This window comes from Anopheles stephensi, chromosome 3, assembly GCF_013141755.1.
Source record: "Anopheles stephensi strain Indian chromosome 3, UCI_ANSTEP_V1.0, whole genome shotgun sequence".
Classification (NCBI taxonomy): domain Eukaryota; kingdom Metazoa; phylum Arthropoda; class Insecta; order Diptera; family Culicidae; genus Anopheles; species Anopheles stephensi.
This window is the reverse complement of record NC_050203.1, coordinates 1539416-1558113: the sequence shown is the minus strand read 5'-3', so window position 1 is coordinate 1558113 and position 18698 is coordinate 1539416. Positions and strand designations below refer to the sequence as shown.

The 18698-nt window shown below is 46.9% G+C and overlaps 4 protein-coding genes across 7 annotated transcripts in view; 3 read left to right on the top strand and 1 right to left on the bottom strand.

The window, feature by feature from the left end:
- The first annotated feature begins 1819 nt into the window (after positions 1-1819).
- Positions 1820-6298, top strand: LOC118512129. The gene is made up of 3 exons (XM_036056136.1): positions 1820-2555; positions 5693-5894; positions 5978-6298. The coding sequence occupies exons 1-3, from the start codon at positions 2348-2350 to the stop codon at positions 6123-6125; spliced, it is 558 nt and encodes a 185-aa protein (XP_035912029.1). The 5' UTR covers positions 1820-2347; the 3' UTR covers positions 6126-6298.
- Positions 6299-8027: 1729 nt separating this feature from the next.
- Positions 8028-10832, top strand: LOC118512077 (protein tumorous imaginal discs, mitochondrial). Of its 2 annotated transcripts, XM_036056016.1 has the most exons (6): positions 8046-8349; positions 8451-8662; positions 8750-9357; positions 9432-9711; positions 9782-9845; positions 10488-10832. In XM_036056016.1, the coding sequence occupies exons 1-6, from the start codon at positions 8121-8123 to the stop codon at positions 10643-10645; spliced, it is 1551 nt and encodes a 516-aa protein (XP_035911909.1). In that variant the 5' UTR covers positions 8046-8120; the 3' UTR covers positions 10646-10832. The 2 variants fall into 2 exon arrangements, with proteins under 2 accessions (XP_035911908.1, XP_035911909.1); XM_036056015.1 differs by lacking the exon at positions 10488-10832 and having other exon boundaries at positions 8028-8349; positions 9782-10392.
- Positions 10702-12013, bottom strand: LOC118512103 (DNA repair protein complementing XP-A cells homolog). The gene is made up of 2 exons (XM_036056074.1): positions 11811-12013; positions 10702-11696 (listed from the first exon to the last, which is right to left on the bottom strand). Exon 2 carries the CDS (start codon positions 11692-11694, stop codon positions 10858-10860), a length of 837 nt encoding a protein of 278 aa, XP_035911967.1. The 5' UTR covers positions 11695-11696; positions 11811-12013; the 3' UTR covers positions 10702-10857.
- Positions 12014-12270: 257 nt separating this feature from the next.
- The window catches only part of LOC118512074 (lysophospholipid acyltransferase 1), a 25786-nt gene continuing 19358 nt past the window's right edge, over positions 12271-18698 (top strand). The window contains exon 1 of one of the 3 annotated variants that reach the window (XM_036056002.1): positions 12271-13899. In XM_036056002.1, the coding sequence (XP_035911895.1) occupies positions 13801-13899 (99 nt within the window). In that variant the 5' untranslated portion in view covers positions 12271-13800. Of the gene's footprint in view, positions 13900-18545; positions 18648-18698 lie in introns of those variants that run through there. The other 2 variants (XM_036056006.1, XM_036056005.1) reach the window with 2 other exon arrangements.

Sequence of the window (18698 nt, the reverse complement as noted above, 5' to 3'; positions counted from 1 at the left end):
GACAGCGCCGCTTATTGTATGCATGGTTGTTCGACACGATATGGTGAGCATTTTTTCTTTCTTTCTGTGTTTTGTTTTTTACCGAAGCAGCACCATCTTTCTCAACAGCGTTTTAGGCCGGTGTACAGTTTAGGTGACGCTGCGATGTAAACGGGTAGGCAGTGATTTAACAACTCCTTCTTTTACATGCTTACAATTGCTTCATTTGTAACCCACTTTTCGATACAGCGTTGATTGAATGTTTTGCTTTCTTTGCTTCTTGTCTTGTTATTATTATGTTTGGTTATGTGTTTTTTTTTTATTTATTTATTCTATTCTACATGAATTCTCTACGTGATGTCAATAAGACGGCAGATTGAAGGTGTGAGGCGGTCTTCACATGGCAGGAGTTCGGTTCAAATCCCACCCAGACGGCCAACTTCCCGTACTATCCAGCTACGGGTAAAATCAAGTTCTCACCGTGTTAATAAAGGTTTAAAAAATTGCATTGCATACCTTAAGGCGTACTTAAAACTTAAAAAGTATCCTCCTTAATGTACAAAAAGAGCTCAGTAAACAGAAAAAGAAACTAACGATGGCTCAACAGCCACAGCCTCTTAAATTGTCATTATCATTAGATGATTTACCTCCATAATAGTGGTGACATTTTTGCCTCGATCCCAAGACTTCCTAGAAGTTAGATAACCTGTCTCTCCACAGTCACCCCTAAAACACGCTCGTTAGGCGCATCAAATTGCTCGGCCTGCCAACAGGGGAAGGCGCTATATTCTGAGCTGCACAAACAAATTCCCTCGTTCGTTCTCTTTCACACGATCCAGATTCCGTGGTGGATTCGATCGAGATTGTTAAGCCTACTCACGAAAGCACTCCGCAAGAACTTGCAGCAGCAACAACAACAAAAAAGAAAGATGAAAAAACGTCATCATCATCGAGGTCGTTTTGTTTAGGTGTTAGCCTTTGAGCCTTTGGTAAGGTCTGAAAGGGAGAGCTCCAAGAGATACCTCTCCCTATCTCTGGTACGCTGGACCGGTCCGAAGGATTGGCTCAATCTGCAAGCAAGTACACATGTTACTCAACCGGCTTCTCCTACCTCGGTACGGGCCTGTAGCGAACTGTGTCGTAGATCCCTCCCAAAACGGGGCAGCTAAACGTGCTAGCTAAAGACCTACCGACCGACTGACTGTGCTAAAAAAAGCTACAAAACGGTAGGACAAGTATGGGGACAAGTCTAACCATTACCTGAAGCACCAGAGTCACCCACTCGAAGCTGCAACCCCCCTAACCCAGTGCGTACAGTTACAGTGTCGGGCGTAAGATTAAGTTATATTTTACCCTCACAATAAACAAATCCACAATTTTACTTCTCTGCTGCTCAGCGCACTAAATTAAAAGCCAAATTATCGCAACTGTAAACAAAATGCAAGGAATGTTTTGCCCATCACTGTACTTACACTTTCATCGACAAATCGCCATCGAAGGTGGCTGCGGCTGCACATTGAGTGCATGTGAGCATACCCCACTCGTATGCGCTAGTGCTGCCGTTGCTTTCTGTGCCGTTGGAAAAAGCCGAGACGAAAAAGAAGAAGAAGAACAACAGCAACAACAAAACAGGCCTCTCATAAAAAGCCCTGCGCCTCCAACGCCCGAGTCGCCCCTTCCTGCGCCAGCGTTCGAATGGACAGCATTACATCAAAAGACTTGCGCGAGAGCAAAGCGACGAACCTCCCTCTCTTCTTCCACTGCTGTCGCTGCTGCTGCTGCTGCTTCTACTCGGTTTTCGGTTTCGTTGCGCTGGTTTCGGGGCACACAGCGGCACCGTACTGGAGTCAGTATCTATTTGGCCAACGGTGGCACTAGACGCATAAAGGCTTTCGGTGCGTTCCCTTCGCGTAACGACGAATTAGTCCCGGACGACGCGTGCAGACAACGAACCTGCTTTATCTTCGTGCTCTTAAGCGTGTGGTTTTTTTAACGAGCTACTACAGATAACGCTCGCGTGTGCGTGTGTGTGTGTCTGTGTTTGTCCCGCGCCGATCAGATAGCCTGACCTGACAAGTGGGATTGCATTATTTCCAGCCGGTAATGACGACGACGAAGCCGATGCTTACATAAACCGAGTGACAGATATTTGCATCTGCGTAGTGCGAAAGAAAGAAAGGTGTAGACAGAAGTGTCGTGCAGAAACCAAACAAACCACCACCCAGTGATCTCACCAGCCGAGATTGCGCCAGTTCCTGCCAGCCCAAGGATCGTCAGTGTGCTCCTTTTGTGTAATCCACTGCTCAGCTTGGTGCGCCAGTAGTGTTCTAGTGTGTTCATATACGAATAGCCCGTGTTGCCATTAGCGATGAAGCTGCTCAACGTACTACCAGTCGCCGCCTACTTTTTCCTCTTCATTCTACTCTCCTCCAGTGACTTCAACGAGCGAAGATCATTGGTGCAAGCTCAGGAACCACTGTTCGAGCTGCCGGTTCAGCTAATCGGATTCCCCGTGATCATTCTCTCCGTACGATTGGCAAACTTTGCTAAAAAGCTAGCCTACTCACTAAACCCAAGTAAGTAACCTGCAGCACCTAGCACGGAAGGTCATCGCACGCGATAGAACAATAGAATACGCGGTTTTTACGCGCTACTGGCTCTGAGGTTGAGTAATTGGCCCTGAGGTTAGGGGTTCGCTTTACAAGCTCATGTAAGGACATTTTTTGCTGTTAAGCTGCCATGTCAATGCACGCCAACTTTGAGCGTTGTAAGGTTAGGACTAATTAAGCGAGAGTAACTTGTTCAAAATAGAAATCCAATCAAACGTGGCCTTTGGGACGTGCTCAAAAAGTCGAGTTTTTCCTTGAAGTTCCCCCTAATGGTGCATCTAAACTGGCATCAAAGCAAGCTCTAGTCATGTTCAGAACCGCTGACCGCATCTTTAGTGTGTCAGCGTCAGGTCCTACAATCGATCTAACAATTTCTGACATCTCACCTTGTCCCCAAGGTAAACTGGTGATCTTCGATACGCATCTCCACCATCGCCGAAGATAGGCTGATGAGATGACTTATTTAATAGACGATCTTTATCAATGCCGGTTTTGTATTTCCAGTTTTAAAACCCAACAGACGTCTGTGTCTAGAGCACTAGCGGTATATAAGCTTTACTTTAAACTTGTACCGTCCATTATAAATAGCAATAGCATTCAAGACAACAAAAAAGCCGCTATTTTGGGGGTTTCATGTTTGCCTCACTGACTTTCTGAGTCGAGCGAGATCCAGCCGAGGTTGACCACTTGACCCACATTTTGATGGCTTCACGAGATGCGCGAACAACAAAAAAACACACAAAAACGATCGCTCATCTCACTCACATACTCTCTCACTTACGCTTTTCTTCGCGGTGCGTACTGCGCACCGCAGTAGATTTATGCAGCAAACAGCAACTGCTACAAAAAAGCGAGTTTGCGCTTGGTTGCGCCCTGCAGGTGGGGAGTTTCATTTCGTGGACGAAACTTCGAGTCCCGTTGCAGCAAAATGACATGCGGTGGATCGCGATAATGATGCATCGATTCCGCGTGCTCCACGAACCGTTGCCAGCGCGCACCAGGTTGCCCCGGTGTGTTGTGCCGGCTCTTTCGAAGCCATTTCGAAACTCACCTCTACCGTCTCTGTAGACGGTGGAGAACTGCTGCTGATGGTTCGTGGCATTTTACCGTCCGAAACATTTTTGTTGTTGTTGATGTTTGTGCCATATGTAGGAAGCGGGCAGTTTCGGCCTCAGCCTCTGATATGACCCGGCTGCGTGGCCTTATTTTGCCAACCGCCTTTGTTGAGAGGCTGATGAAAACCGATGAAACCGATGTGCATACTCTGTTTACATGGATGGTGTGTTCCTGTGTCTCACTGTGAGACATGGAGTGTTGAAGAGCGGGACAAAAAACTCGTTAAAATATTTCACCGGCCAGTGTGAGGAGTAATAACTGTAAATCGGTACACACCCTTGCAATGATCCCGCGTGTTCCCGGGTGTTAATGGTTGGGCTCGTTGATGGATCGCGTTCGTTGATGGTTGGGCAATTGGATTTTCTTTTGTTTGGACGCAATTACTCCGCACAGGAAACGAATTCCTAGAATGGAACTCACTATGGAGAAAGAAGTTTTTTCGAGTATGACTCGTAGAGTGAGCAATACTTTCGTGATGAATAAAAAAAAAAATTATGATTTGGTGTGTGTCCTTCTGTGGCTCGTGGTCACTTGACAGTCCTAAGTAGGAAGGCTAATGGAGAGTTTTATTGCTCATTGAAAGAGCTTAAAGCGCCATGTCAGGGTCGTTAAAAAACTTGGCGGTTTTGATAGCTTCTTCTTCTGCTTCCTGATAGATTTCCCTATAGGACGACTACATCAGAAGATCTGTCATTTTTGGTTTCCTCGACTTTAATTAGCCATTGCTGAATACGAAGTCCTGCGCAAGAGGAGCCCATCCAAATATGATATATATATAAGATCCTAAGGGACCACAAAGTCCCAACCAGAATATAGGGCTTCACTTTATAGAAGCTACATCGCTAGAGACTTAACAATGGAGATTGATCCACAAATACTTAAAGTTAATAAAAAAAAAACCCTTTGCATAATGCAACACCGAACATTCCAGATCGATTACGGAACAATAGTATCTCCGCTTTCAACACAGCCATCTAACACTAACTGGGAGTGAAATTCCTTCCATGGACATAGGGTGAAAAATTGGATCCATTAATCGTGCCACCACCGGTAGTTTTTGCACTGTTTTTAACATTCCCCTAATGCCTTCGCTGTCAATCTGTCAATTATCGTCACCCATTATGGAGCACAGGTGGCTTCAGGAAGACTGGCTCTCGGCCGAGGAGGATTAATCCAACCGGCAAAATAAAAAAAAAACTATGTGAGATCCAACATCGAGCATTACCGATCTGCCGATCGCATTGCATTCGACACGCGACTTTGAGAAGGAATGGAAAAAAAGGCAAACTGTAATAATGTGGAGAAACAGTTGTCATTTCCTTATTGGCGCACACAAAAATGGCTGCCTTTTTTCACTTTCGCAAAGGAAAGTGAATCTAGCAGCAGCGCTTCACTACACAGCGCTTCAAAAAGCGTATTAACCAGCCAGCACTAATTTCTTCATTCCTGTTGGTGCTTTGTTCCTACTACATTACTGCTGCAGCGGGCCCGGCCTATACTATGTGGCGCATTTCGTAGCTCATTAAACCCCTTTTGCATCGAATCTTCGGAGACCGAGAGCCAACCGCTAGCGACAGCAGCTGGCAACCCTGCTCAACCGAAAAGCACATCACGTAATCGCATCAAAATAAAAGCGCATTGCATAAATATGCTTTAAACTGTGTCGATGCTCGAACTAAACTGTGTGTATGTGTGTGTACAATGGCAATAGAAGCAGCAACAGCTTTGGTTTTGGAGTCAATACCAAATTGGGCCTTTTCTTTCTATTTTATGGGCAAATGCGGTGAATGGAGCGGAAAATGAAAGTGCAGGACACGGCACGTGCGGTGGAAAAAGGGGGGGAGATGATAAAAATGTAGAATTTCTCACCGGTTTAGGATGACAACAATCCGAAACTGGTTCCATCAACCGAGCCTCCCAATAGAAACGTTAACAGGTCTTTGAACTTTTAGTCACCTTGTTTCTCATCTTTCGTATTCTCCCCACAGAGACCTACCAATCTCGCAGTCGGCGGGAGACTCTACATCCAGAGGAACTGTCACGGCTAGCAATTGATGTGGTACAGGCCGAAAGGAAAATTCTTCACGAGTTCGGTCCTAAGGCATGTATCGAGGAGGAACCTTGTCGAATCCATGCCGTCAGTAGTGCTCGTCTAGACAACTATCAACCGGACTGGGAGGACATTTTGAAGTAAGTCAAGCTGAATTCGAATTCAAACTCCACCAGGGACATGGTACGGTTAGTAACTTGAGCATTTACTTTCCATTTCCCAGAAACTACAAATCGCAATCCAGTGGCATGAAGCAGTGGTACTTGCTGTCCGTGTTCCTTGGCGATTACCTGCGGGACGTGCACTTCTGCAAGCAGCTGGCCAAGCGATTAGACTGCAACCGATACCAGAGACCGTTCCTGCGAGACTGAGAAACCCTTACGGCGTAGTCATATGGGGAAAACGACATGCGGGATTCAACCCGGTGCTTAGCTGTAAATTATTACCTTGTAAATAGTCCGAAAGCAATCGACCAACAAAGAGGAATCGTTTAGGTTATAAGTGTAGAGAAAAGCGATAAAAAAATAAATACCTTTTACTGAAATTGATAACACGTTGACTCTGCTCACGGACTCGCAGCTTCAAGAATTTCGAGCACGTTGGTTAGAACCATAACACCACACACACAGGACTATAAAGTCACACTCTTGAATACACATTAAAAAGGACTCTTCAAAACAGTGCACTGCACACTGCACACTATAACCACACACACGCATGGGATAAAATGATTTTGGCTCTTCGATACACTGCACTGCACTGTAAACACTAGAAACACACATACACACCCACTCTACTAATCCCATCTCAACAGAGAGAGAGACAAGAAATGCACCAAAAATTAAAGATTCATTCACATATTTTAACATACACTAATTTATATACACTATTTCCCTAATCACTCGAGCCAGAACCCTTAACAACTAAACACTGATGACGTCACTGTCGTGAGGCCACTTCCGAGGGACAAAGATACCGGTGCATTGACATTTGATTCAAACAAAGCCGGCTTGTCACCGACGCTAAAGAACTTAACTAGCTTTGTTTCCGTCCACGCGGTCTTGAAGGCTTTCTTTTTCGCAAGTTTTATCGATCTTATGACTTACGCACCTCCATGCTCTACCACGTGTTGACTTATTGAGATGCCTAAAGTTCGCAATGTATCACTGATTCACTTTTTTCACACCGCACCGAAAAACACGTGAAGCGTCATCAGACCACCAACTGTCCGTAATCACATCGCGCATCGGTCTAATCCATACACGCATTAAATGTATCAGAAACTAGCATCTCTTTCCTTCTCGCACGTAACGACATATTCATCCTCACCACCACTGATAAGAATGGTCAGAGGTACACATTGAACCTGAATCTGTCACCCACACTTCGCTGGCGCTTCAATACGATTGCACATTCACCGCAGGATCTTCACCATTCATCGGAATTTTCCACGTGCCGCCGATTCGCAGCTCGCATGCAGATGTATTGGTATGATTGTTCCGAGTGCTCCTGTTTCTGAAAATATCACGCTGTTCTACTTTACCTCCGTCGAGAAAACCCTCCGAAGGTCCTGGAAATCACCGGTATCGGTCAAGCGACAACGATTAACACTTCCACCGCTAGGACTGTGCACAGCTAACACCAATTGTATAACTATTACTATTATCCAGAGTAACTATATTTTATAGCTGACTAGCGTTAGAAGACGTTATCGGTTTTTATAGGCAAAATAGACAAGCCTACTACTACTCTATGCTCACATCGAAGCATTCAATCCCATGCTACTAGATTGGATCCTACATATTCAACTGTTTTTTTAGGAAGCAAAGGATTTGAAAATGAAACACGTGTATCAACAATCGATCACATGTTCGATGAACTGATAATTTAAACACCCGTAAAAACAATTGCTTTGTCTCAAATCTTGTTCGATGCTGTAAAAATTTGCTTAAGCTTTCTCTGCATACAGTAATTTGCATCACATTGGAGTGAAATACCTTAAATAATTGAAAATTCCGCATTTGTTCAAAGCTAACATTTCAACTTATTCGTATAAACAGATGAATTTGCACTATGGGCATTCGTCATTTATCACACTCGCATTTTATTTATTAAATAAGCTATACAATTTGTGTTCGTTGCAAACAATATCGTCAAACAATGTAAATTTATTGAAAATATTAGCAAAATACACAAACAATTCCATAATTAAGCAAATGGCCTGTTTTGCACGAAAAAGGACTTCCACTCCCATTCAGCCGCGTTCGGAAAACTTCGGACCTTTCTGTCAAATTATCAAATCCAATTTGACAGTTCCTGCCGACACACAAAAACACACCGAAAAATATCGAACCTTCCGGGAGAAAATGGGTTCGCGAGGAATACTGCAAATTTTCTCACCGAAAAGTCTTGGCTTTCTAAATAACAGATTCCCGGGCCGATCTCCGTCGATTGGTGCGGCCATTCCAGCGGTTACCGCAGTAGGTGCGTGCAATTGCATCATCGCACACCAGCAACCCATCATCAGCCGACACTTGTTCACGCCGGCGACCACCAGTGACCATCGTCTCCAGCGACCGTCCCCGAGTTCCAGATGTGAGTTACGGCAGATTGCATCCCTATTACATCATGCTGGGCTGGTACCGTAGGAAATGCTGTTTCTAACCCTAACCGCTACCTTCCTTTCACCCTTCCAGACAGCACAGCGCTGCAGAGCACGCGGTCGTTCTACACTTCAAACATTCTGCATAAAAAGGACTATTACAACACGCTCGGAGTGACGAAAAACGCGTCACCAAAAGAAATCAAAAAGGCATACTATCAGCTCGCGAAAAAGTACCATCCCGACACGAACAAGGACGATCCGAATGCGGGGAAGAAATTTCAGGAAGTTTCCGAAGCTTACGAGGTTAGCCGCCGATCGCGACGATTCCCACGAAGTGTTACATAATGGAACACAACAAAACCGACCTAATGGTGCGGCCTTTCTTTATAGGTTCTGAGCGATGAAACGAAGCGTCGTGAGTATGACACATACGGGCAAACTTCCGAGCAGATGGGTCGATCGGGCGCTGGTCCCGGGCCGGGTGCGGGACCGCAAGGATTCTCCCAAAACTGGCAGTTCCGTTCGACGATCGATCCGGAGGAGCTGTTCCGGAAGATTTTTGGAGACGGTGGCTTTCAGACGGGCTTTGACGATTATAGCGATTCCAAGTTTGGATTCGGTGGTGCACAGGAGGTCATGATGAATCTTACCTTTGCCCAGGCGGCACGGGGTGTTAACAAGGACATCGATGTGAACGTGGTCGATACGTGCCCGAAGTGTACGGGATCAAGGTGCGAACCGGGCACCAAACCGGGCAAGTGTCAGTACTGTAACGGCACCGGAATGGAAACGATTTCGACTGGCCCGTTTGTAATGCGTTCGACCTGTCGCTACTGCCAGGGCACGAGGATGTACATCAAATACCCTTGTCTGGAGTGTGGCGGTAAGGGACAGACTGTACAGAGAAAGCGGGTAACGGTACCGGTGCCGGCCGGAATCGAGGATGGACAGACGGTTCGGATGAATGTTGGAAGCAAGGAGATCTTCATTACGTTTAGGTACGTAACCGTACGCAACAATCCTTCGTGGGGATTGAACAGTAATTCAGAAATTCATTTTTCCTTCCAAATAGAGTCGAAAAAAGCCGCTATTTCCGAAGGGACGGAGCCGATGTGCACACGGACGCAAACATTTCTCTCTCGCAGGCGATACTCGGTGGTACGATACGCGTCCAGGGTGTGTACGAGGATCAGACAATTCAAATTACGCCCGGAACCTCGTCCCACACGCGAATAACGCTTACCGGCAAGGGTTTGAAGCGGGTGAATAGCTACGGTAGTGGCAATCACTACGTACATTTGAAAATTCAAATTCCAACTAAGCTAACACCTAAGCAAAAGGCGCTTATACAGGTAGGTGGTCGTTACGAGGATGTGTTACCCCCTCAACGTTAGTAACATGTGCTCTTGCTTCTGTTTCCAGGCATACGCAGAACTGGAGGATGATACACCGGGCCAGATAATGGGCGTTACGTTTAAAACCGACGGTAAGTCTTCCTCTTCCAGTTCAGACTCTAGCAGCAGCTCATCCACATCTTCTCGGTCCACTTCTTCGTCATCGTCCTCCTGGTCCTCATCGAACGTATCCGACAAGCACACGCAGGGCGCCCGTGATGAAGAGGGATACAATACATACAAACCGCACGATCCAACCGATACGCACGAATATCGCAAGGAGCGGTTTGATTCACGCTTTTACTACGCCCTTGGGGCGTTGCTAGTGATGGGCTGGTTTGTGTACTACACACACCAGCAGACAAACGCCCAGTACGAACGTGAACGGCTGGAAGCGCTCGAACGGCAACGGGTAGCCCGAGGAGGCTACAAGGATGTGACCAGCCCGTTCGATGAGGCCTAAACGTGGATCCGATCCGAGCCGAACCACAGCATCATCAAACAACGATTGTTAAGTGGTGTTAAGGGGGTGGTATTGTTGATAGATCGAACAGAGCAAAACACAAAGAATATCGTTGAATTTGCAACCACAAAAACAGGCATATAGGTCAAATAAACATCCACAACAACCACCCTTAACGATCGTTGTTTGATTATTTCTCTTGCAACGAAACAATCCGCTTGCGCTTTGTCCGTGTCCATCTAACCTTTCCATATCAATCGGTCCGTTCCAGGTGGGAAGGTGTGCTATTCGGAACCGCAAGAGCTAACGGATATTGTGCGTGAGGCGCTGAAAGACCGTAAACCGCTCCCAACGTCCAGTGGTGAGGAAAATGCCACACCAAAGACGAAAGACGAGGAGGAAGCGGCCAAGACGCGTAGCAGCAATTAGGATAGCTTAAAGCGGGACTGTACCCGATAGGAGGGAACGCATGTAAATTCAGTCAGTTAAAACCAGCTTCTTTTCTTCCGGAGGAGCTAAAATTATCTGTTTTAATGATAATTGCAAGAGAAACGTTAATACAAATCTTCATGAGCGTAAATCTAACCCCGTAGGCCTTAGTAGCTAATTAACATAAGATGATTGGAGGTTGGAGAACTCGTCTACATTTTCTCGTACGTTTCCGAATGCCCACAGGACTCGCAGGTTCGCGTGTAGGTATCGTCCGCCTCGTTGTACACTTCCGAATCGCCGTACGAATGCACGTGCGCCTGCACGGTTTTGTCGTACAGACTGCTTCTCACGTCCATTCGCAGCTCTTTCAACCGCTTGTTGTACTTCTTCACCTTCGCAACTTCGCGCTTTTCCTCCCGTTCTTCCTTCTCCTTCATCAGATTTTCCTCGCTGCCCCACACTTCCAGCGCGCGCTTTTCTATCTGTAGATGCAAGTACAGCTTCATCTCTCCCCAGCGCACATTGTGCGGGTTTTTGCGGCTAATGTACTTCAGCACTGGCTCACGCCGGTCCAAATCGCAGTCCTTCAGCAGATACTCCTGTTTGGCCTCGGTACGCGTGATAAGCGAGTGTTGACCGTCCGGATCACGGCAGGCATCGCACACGGAATAGTCGAATGTGTTGAGTAGGTAGGAATCTGCAAACCGGTCACCACACTCCAAACACTCATCGTACTCCACAGGCACTGGAACGGCATCCGATTCCGGGCCGGGTACCGTTTCCTCGCCATGTTCCTCTTCAACCGGGTTGGTTCGTTGTTCGATTAGGAAACCACCGCCACTGTCGACGTACTTTGTGCCGGACACTTTAATCACGTTGTTTACCGAAACGGCCGTTTCCGCCGGTTTCTTGTCGGAGTTGTACGGATGCGTTAGAAGCCGGGCCTGCCGGAGATTGATCGCTTTTTGACGGTTTTCCTCGATGCGGCGCCGTTGGTAATCGGACAAGTTTTCCTCCTTCGAGGAACTTGCTGTTTTTTCGTTCATTTCTGTGTGTGGCGTCGGGAACGAAACCAACCATCAATAGAATTGCGAAATATACATCAACACACTCCGATCAACAACAGCGTCACGCCAAACTCGAAGCTGCCGGATGATATTACTTCAACACGTTAGCGCGCGAAGAAATGGGAAACGTGATAAATAAGCAAAAACAGTCGGATTTTGCTTCTAAAACCCCTAAATATTACACAGTTGGCTGCATGTGCGGTATCCTTCGAACTTTATGCGCTTTTTCTCGTTTTGTTTTGGGATGTCAAAGTAATCGACGAACGGAAAATGTCAATCAGTGTACGAGGTTAAATTTCACACACTGTAGTTGTTTGTGTTTATGCGGAAGCTAAAAAAAATAATTATAATTCACAGGATAAACTTTCATGACTTCTTTCGACAGGCAAATTCCCTTTCAGTATTGCATTACAAGATGATTTTACGAAAAAGCAAAAATGAATAAATTAAAAGTAATACTATCCACCTCGTGATACCACTGTGCTGTCAACCGAGCTGTCAGATCAGGGAGAGAGAGCGGGAGAGAGAGAGAGAGAGTGCGATACCAGCGGCTGGTGCGAACTGTGGCCAGCGCCTCAGAAACAATCGGAACCGAGCAAACAACACAACACCACCAAAGCACAAACATCAGTGAGTACTGCGAGTCGGGTGTAAACCTGTAAACCTGCTCCGCTTCCATTCGACAGTGGCTGAAATCATGAACTATTTTCGGTAGTTTGATGTACGAAAAAGCACTGCACAGAAAAGAGAAAGGAATTTAGCAAGGAACATAGTGCGCGGTGGTGGTGTTACGGGCGTCCGGCATTATTTATCCTCCGTACTGTACGCGGTCAATTTGAACCGGTCACCTCCCCTAGTGCTGCCCTCTTCCGCCAGCGTCTGTTGTCACCGTTCACGCACGGCAACAGCAGTTTCCCAGCATCTCGAAGTAAGCGCATGTGTCACGGCCAAATTTGCCAGATCCACCCCGAGACGAAGACGACTCGCGACGGGCCGCGGCGACATACAGCAAAAAGTGGCCGATTGGTTGGTTTTGTTCTCCCCCTCATTGGGCTGGTGATTGTGGGGGAGTGAGTGCGTGCGTGCATGCGTACGTGTGAGTGTGTGTAGGTAACAAGCAGCCAGCAGAAGAAGGAGTCTGTGCAGCACTCGTAAGACGTCCGCGCGAAGTTCAAAGCCCCAACAGAAATCATCCTTCCCGTGTTCGGAGTTGGTACAACAAAAGCAGCAGGTGTGCACGTGTATCTGTGTGCTGGTGTGTATGTGAGTGAAACGAGATCAACCACAAGAAAGGGTGCTTGGGTTGATGGTTCGGTCGTGTGCATTATTATATAAAGAAGATTCCGTGAATCTGGAAAGAAAAATCCTTCCTACACCCAGCGAGATTTGCACAGGTGACCGACGTGTATGTGTGTTTGTGTGTGAGCAAGAGTTTCCTGTTGTTCGCGGAAGGCTTTGTTCCATTGTTGTGTCCTCGAGTTAGTCGCGAGGGGCCATTTACCTACCTGTTTTCATAGCCGCGCGCGGGAGAGAACGGAACGGAGCTAGATAAATAGAGCACCACGGTCGGTACTCTTTTCGCGAGATTAGCGGTCGAGAGAAAGAGAGAGAGAAGAGGAAGCAGGAGAAGCAAGAAGACGGGGAGGTGGTGTTGTTCATCGCTGCTTGTCATCGGAAATCATCCGATCTCGCGGAGCCGGTTTTAGTGTGCGTGTATTGTGTGTGAAACGTGAAAACGGGTGGACGGGTGTGCATTATCGTACCACCCACCAACCTACCTACCGCCGTCGCCGCCGCCGCCGCCTCCGCCATTGTCCAGCTCACCTCGCGGACCCGCGCACCGTCCGGCTCCCCCCCCACCAAGCAACACATCCTGCAAATTGAAGTCGATATACTGCCCCACGAACTCAGAAGGAAAGAAACAGTCGGCCAGTGAAGGTGGTCCGTCGGTACGTAGGCATCCGGCCTAGACTCGCTGACGACAGCGAGCGTTCTTTCGACCACGACGGCCAAGACGGCGGCAACTACAACGATAACGACAACAACAGAAGCCACGCAGCGAAAAAAGGGCACAACATCAACAAGATGCAACAAATAGCCACCATCATTGGGGCGAACGCCTACTACGATGGAAGCCGCGTGTTCACCTGGCTTGCCGACATGTGCGGCCTGTCGGTGGATTTGGTAAGTTTCAGTTTAGTGCATCCCATTTTCCCTGTCTCTAATCGTAGTGAGCCACGAAAAGAAAAACGCGCACTGTGGGCGAGTGTCATTGTGTTGGTGGACGTCACTGTCAGTTGAAATAATTAAACCGTCTTTGCTCTCGGCTCGGTGACCTGTGGATGAGCATGGCGCGCGAGTTTCTTCTACACTGCGATCAAAAAAGCAACACGAATTCGGATGGTTTTTCCCCAGCGCGTGTGTGTGTCTGTGTCTCGGTTGCCCCATGGGGTGTCATTTTCACTTTGCTCTCTGGCTGACGCGGTACACGCCACTTGCATCACTCCCTCTGAGGTTTTTCTTTTCTTTTCCCGATTCCCAATCCGGGGGTTGCTATCTTTAGGGTGTTGCTTACTTGACCGGCATCGATTTTTTCTCAATAGTCGGGATGGTGTGACACTCATGATGATGCCACTGTTGTGCTGCCTCTAGTCGGCTTCGGTCAGTGGAAATTCCGGCGCTTGAATGTACACCAAAGGAAGGAACACGAGCAACCGTGATTGATTTTCCATACAAAACTGGTCACTCACTGCCCTAACACAGCTGCTAAACTGGGGCGCGTATCTTCACACCTCTCAGCTTTACTCTGCTTCGTTGGGAAAACTCATCACAATCCGCTCGCTAAACAGGAACGTACATAAAGAATCGAACTAACAAAAAAAGAAATAACCCCCTTCAAAAGCGAGGTGACAAACTTGTCCTTCTATATCTAATCATTCCCTTTTTGTTCGAGATAAATGACTTTGCGATCCCGAACCGGGGTCCCGCCGTTCCGTAGGGGTTCGCGGCTGAAAAATGGGTTCGCATTTATTATTCGCGACAAGTTTATCAACTGTCATAAATTAATCAACGGTTGATAAGTTTATCATGTTTTGTACGCCGTTTGCATACATTTTTTCGGTTTCTTCACCTTCTTCTTTTAGGGATCAGTACCAGTCAATGACCTTGCTAAATTTGTGACTGTGGTGTGGCTAAACTGGGAATGAGTGAGTGTGCAAGAATGACGAATAACGTATTAACTGCGCCAAGCCCTCGTGATAAGCGCAAAATCACCCCTCGATAACGTTGCCCGTGTGTGTGTGCGTCGAGGGATGTTTCATACGCTAATCATGCCACCCAAAATGTGCTCCCCATTGTGATAAAGAAGAATGTCGAAAGTTGTTTATAAGCAGGCGGTCTGGCAAGATGGGTTGATAAATGTGACCTTCCTGGCTGATCCACCTACGAAGACCTCTTGTCACACGGCAGGGAGACAGTCAACCAGACAACCACCAGAAGCATATACTTCTAATCAAATAATTTATGCATCACGCTAATCCCTCGACGACGAATCACGAAACTGCAGAACCGGCACACGCTACAAAACAAGCGCATAGTTTCTGCAAACGTTAAGCCTCTTAAGGGTAGACCGTGTCCTTTCATCGTCCCAAGACGAATGAAAAGCGCTCGTGTTTTTATCGTCTCGTACACTGGTGCGCTTCTGCTGCTGCTGCTCACCGTGTGTCTGTCACTGTCGTCTGTTTGGTCGGTGGTCCCTTTTGTACTGGCACAAAAGAACCAGTCATCGCAAATCCGCCACTGCAATGCGTCCACCCGCGCGAACGAGCAGAATTGTCTGTGACCTTTTTTGCCTGCGAGATCTGCGAAGTTCTGCAACGACTTACAAGAGGATCGTGCCTGCCTTTGGAGCGAAGAAGCCACCACACCCCATCCTCCCCACAAAACCCAAACCCAATGCTTTCGATTTCATTTTGAATATTCCACCAGGCGGTGGGTGATGGTGGATGATTTCTTCCGTTTTTTATTCCACCACAGTTATCGTCATGATGATGCGCATCCACCAAACAGATCCTGTTGATGAAGAGCGAGAATTAACAGGGGGGAAACACACCCAGTGACACACAGGCACGTACACACAATGCCTGTCCGCACTGTTGCTGTATGGTGGCAATTTATAATTAACTCCAAAACAGCAAAAGCAACCATCATTGAACACATCGAACTGGGATATGGTGTAGATGAGAAAATTTCCCTTTCGAAAGCGTTACAAAACGCCACCAACAATAGAACGTACGCAGAGGGGGGAAGGGTTTGATTGGGAATCGTTTTTCCCACCCATGGTGGCATTCGATGTGGTCATGATTAAACGGTTTAGCCTTTGCCACCAGTGTGCGCGTATCACAAAGCATCCGATAGAAGCGCTTTCCACAACGCTTTTACTGTCTTTTGCATTCCTTGGTGTAGTTTTCCTATGACTCCTAAATGACCGTTATCGGAATGTGGCAAAGGGCAACTACTTTCGATTTTCCCGGCATTGTATCCCTTTCGATGGCAAGATCCGGCAAGACGAGCGCTGTGCTCCTCCCCACTTTTGCCAAAAAAAGGCAAAAGAAAAATGTGGGTCAAAACTGATTTTAAAGTAATTCGAACCTGTTCACCGTCCTCGTCTGGACGATTTAAAATGGTCGCGGTAGCGGGGACATACTTTCCACGAACTACCCCGGAATAAAACTTCTCATGCGGGTGGGGATAAACAAGTGGCGCCACATTTATATGGAGTGCAATGTAACTTGTACTCGTTCAATTCGTCACAAGGTTATTGAAGTAGTCGAAAGTGTAAAAGAAAGATGAGGTGAGCCAGCAAACGTCGGTTGTAGCGTTTCACATGTAAAAAGACACGGGTAGAGGATGTCTGATGGAAATTGTAAAGCAATAAACTTTACGACAGTCAGGGTAAAATTGCAGGCCTTTGCTGTAAGTCATTTGGAGGTAGCTTTAGCGTGTCTGACCACGTTCCTGCGTATGAAACTTAGTTGAAGTGTTTGTCATATCAGGTGACTCACAAATAACCTCGTTAGACATTACTAACTTCAACTTCATAGGACGTCCCGATGAAGGGATGATACTGTAAGGTTTTTGTGCTGCTGCTACGGAAATCCGGTACGACAAGGTTCTAAGATACCGATTCTGAGCTAGCAAAACCTCCAGAGGTTTTAGTGGCAAAGGTTAGATCTTCCGCTTGTTTAACCTTGTAGTCATGTTTATTACGCACGGCTGTAACACGAATTGTAATGATCATGATTATAGTCTCATAATTTTAATTGCTTGATCATCATGTGTAATTCTTTTTTTTTTAGCAATGGTTAAAGGCTTCAGTTGTGTACTTTTTGATGATTCTTATTAGCATCGATCGATTTTTTCCTCTGATTCACTTGTGTACGATCATTGCACTCGTTTGTCGCTTGTGAATAATAATTTAGTCATCGATCGAGCCTGGGTCGCTTACAATCCGTTCTTAAGTTACAAGCGAGCTCAAATTACATCACCAAAAAGCATCATCATCATCTTCAACTACATCACCATGAACACCACGTTACATTCACGTGGCTGCTGGGAGTGGACCTCGGCACTTTACTGGTGTGCCGAAGAGTCGCGAGCGATCCAAACGTGGGGAGCTATTTTTCATGGTTTTTGTTTTGGTGGTTTCTCAGCTTTTGCTGAGTTTGTCATCCTTGCCGCCCGGTGCGTGGTACGCTGTTACGGTGGCATTGAATTAAAAATACCAGTTCATGAGTTCGCACTCACCTTCGCCACGAACCAGCCGACGATATCTTCTTCTTCAGCGGCAACCAACCTTGTGTATGCCTACCCTAAACAAAACATCAGGCCACTTGGTCAGCTGATTTTGTGTTGTGAATGCTTCGGCATCATCACCATATCATCCCCCCCTCTCGTTATGCTTGCTCACGCTACTAACACATGCGCAAGCAATAGCCGTCGGGGGTTGTGCATTCCCGTACGCACGTGGATTTGTGCAGGGTGTGTGACACGATCGTTTGCCAACGTTAGGCTGATGTCATGGAGTGTGAATTCCATTGCTGCACTCGCCGCAAGAGCTTGATCTCTCCGTCCTTTACGATCATTCCAAACCGGAGAGACAATTAGAGGATGTCTTATTAACACGGGGACGGTAAGATCGCCACCTTACAGCGATATGAAGTTAAGTGCCATTTTTATGAACCTATTTCTCTTCGGGAAGGAAAACAAACCACACTGCTGTGAACGTTAACTGCCAATGTCACCTTGGACTTTGGTTACTCTGTTCCCATTACAGGCCGATTGGAGGTTTTACTATTCTGAGTTTACGGTTGATGGTCCACCGCATTAATGCAACCCGGTTATTTTGAGGAAACGATTAATTCGTTCCAAGAATTATTTTTTACCCTTTTTGTCAATCGTGCTAGTTCCATGTGTGTAACCGATTAATTTATTTAAATCTATACGCACTCGAAAACAGTGCACCGATGACAAATGCTCGGTGGCGTCGACTCCACCAATACCATCAACAATCCCGGAGAATAGGTCAGCCAGCAGCGCAGCTGTAAGACTAGCGCGACTGACTCAGAACGACGGGGTGGGGTTGCGCGAGACTTCCCCCCCGAAAGGGGTTGGCCTGTGTGTGGCGCGTGTGTAGGCCGCCAGCGTGCGCCCCGATCTCGCGTTCCAAAACAAAGCGCAACCCAGTCACACGTACCCACACACACACACACTTAATTTGGTGGGGTTGGTATGGGTTGGATCCAAACGCCACCACCACCAACACCACCCCTGGAAGGAAAAGGTGTGCCAGTGCGGTCAAGTAATCGAAAAAGCGTTTAGTATACGCGTGGAAGTCATCGACGTCGAATTTATCGGTCCAGGTTTACTTTACGGTTTGTGTACACATTTCACCGCGGGTGCCGAATAAATCAGCGCGAAAGTCA

Bases quoted from the DNA above. Each gene is read 5' to 3' on its own strand.
- LOC118512129 (XM_036056136.1), top strand. From the start codon at position 2,348: ATGAAGCTGCTCAACGTACTACCAGTCGCCGCCTACTTTTTCCTCTTC. The intron at 2,556-5,692 runs GTAAGTAACCTG...TTCTCCCCACAG, and splicing joins AGCCTACTCACTAAACCCAA to AGACCTACCAATCTCGCAGT. The intron at 5,895-5,977 runs GTAAGTCAAGCT...TCCATTTCCCAG, and splicing joins GACTGGGAGGACATTTTGAA to AAACTACAAATCGCAATCCA.
- LOC118512077 (XM_036056015.1), top strand. From the start codon at position 8,121: ATGGGTTCGCGAGGAATACTGCAAATTTTCTCACCGAAAAGTCTTGGC. The intron at 8,350-8,450 runs GTGAGTTACGGC...TCACCCTTCCAG, and splicing joins ACCGTCCCCGAGTTCCAGAT to ACAGCACAGCGCTGCAGAGC. The intron at 9,358-9,431 runs GTACGTAACCGT...CCTTCCAAATAG, and splicing joins GAGATCTTCATTACGTTTAG to AGTCGAAAAAAGCCGCTATT.
- LOC118512103 (XM_036056074.1), bottom strand. From the start codon at position 11,694: ATGAACGAAAAAACAGCAAGTTCCTCGAAGGAGGAAAACTTGTCCGAT.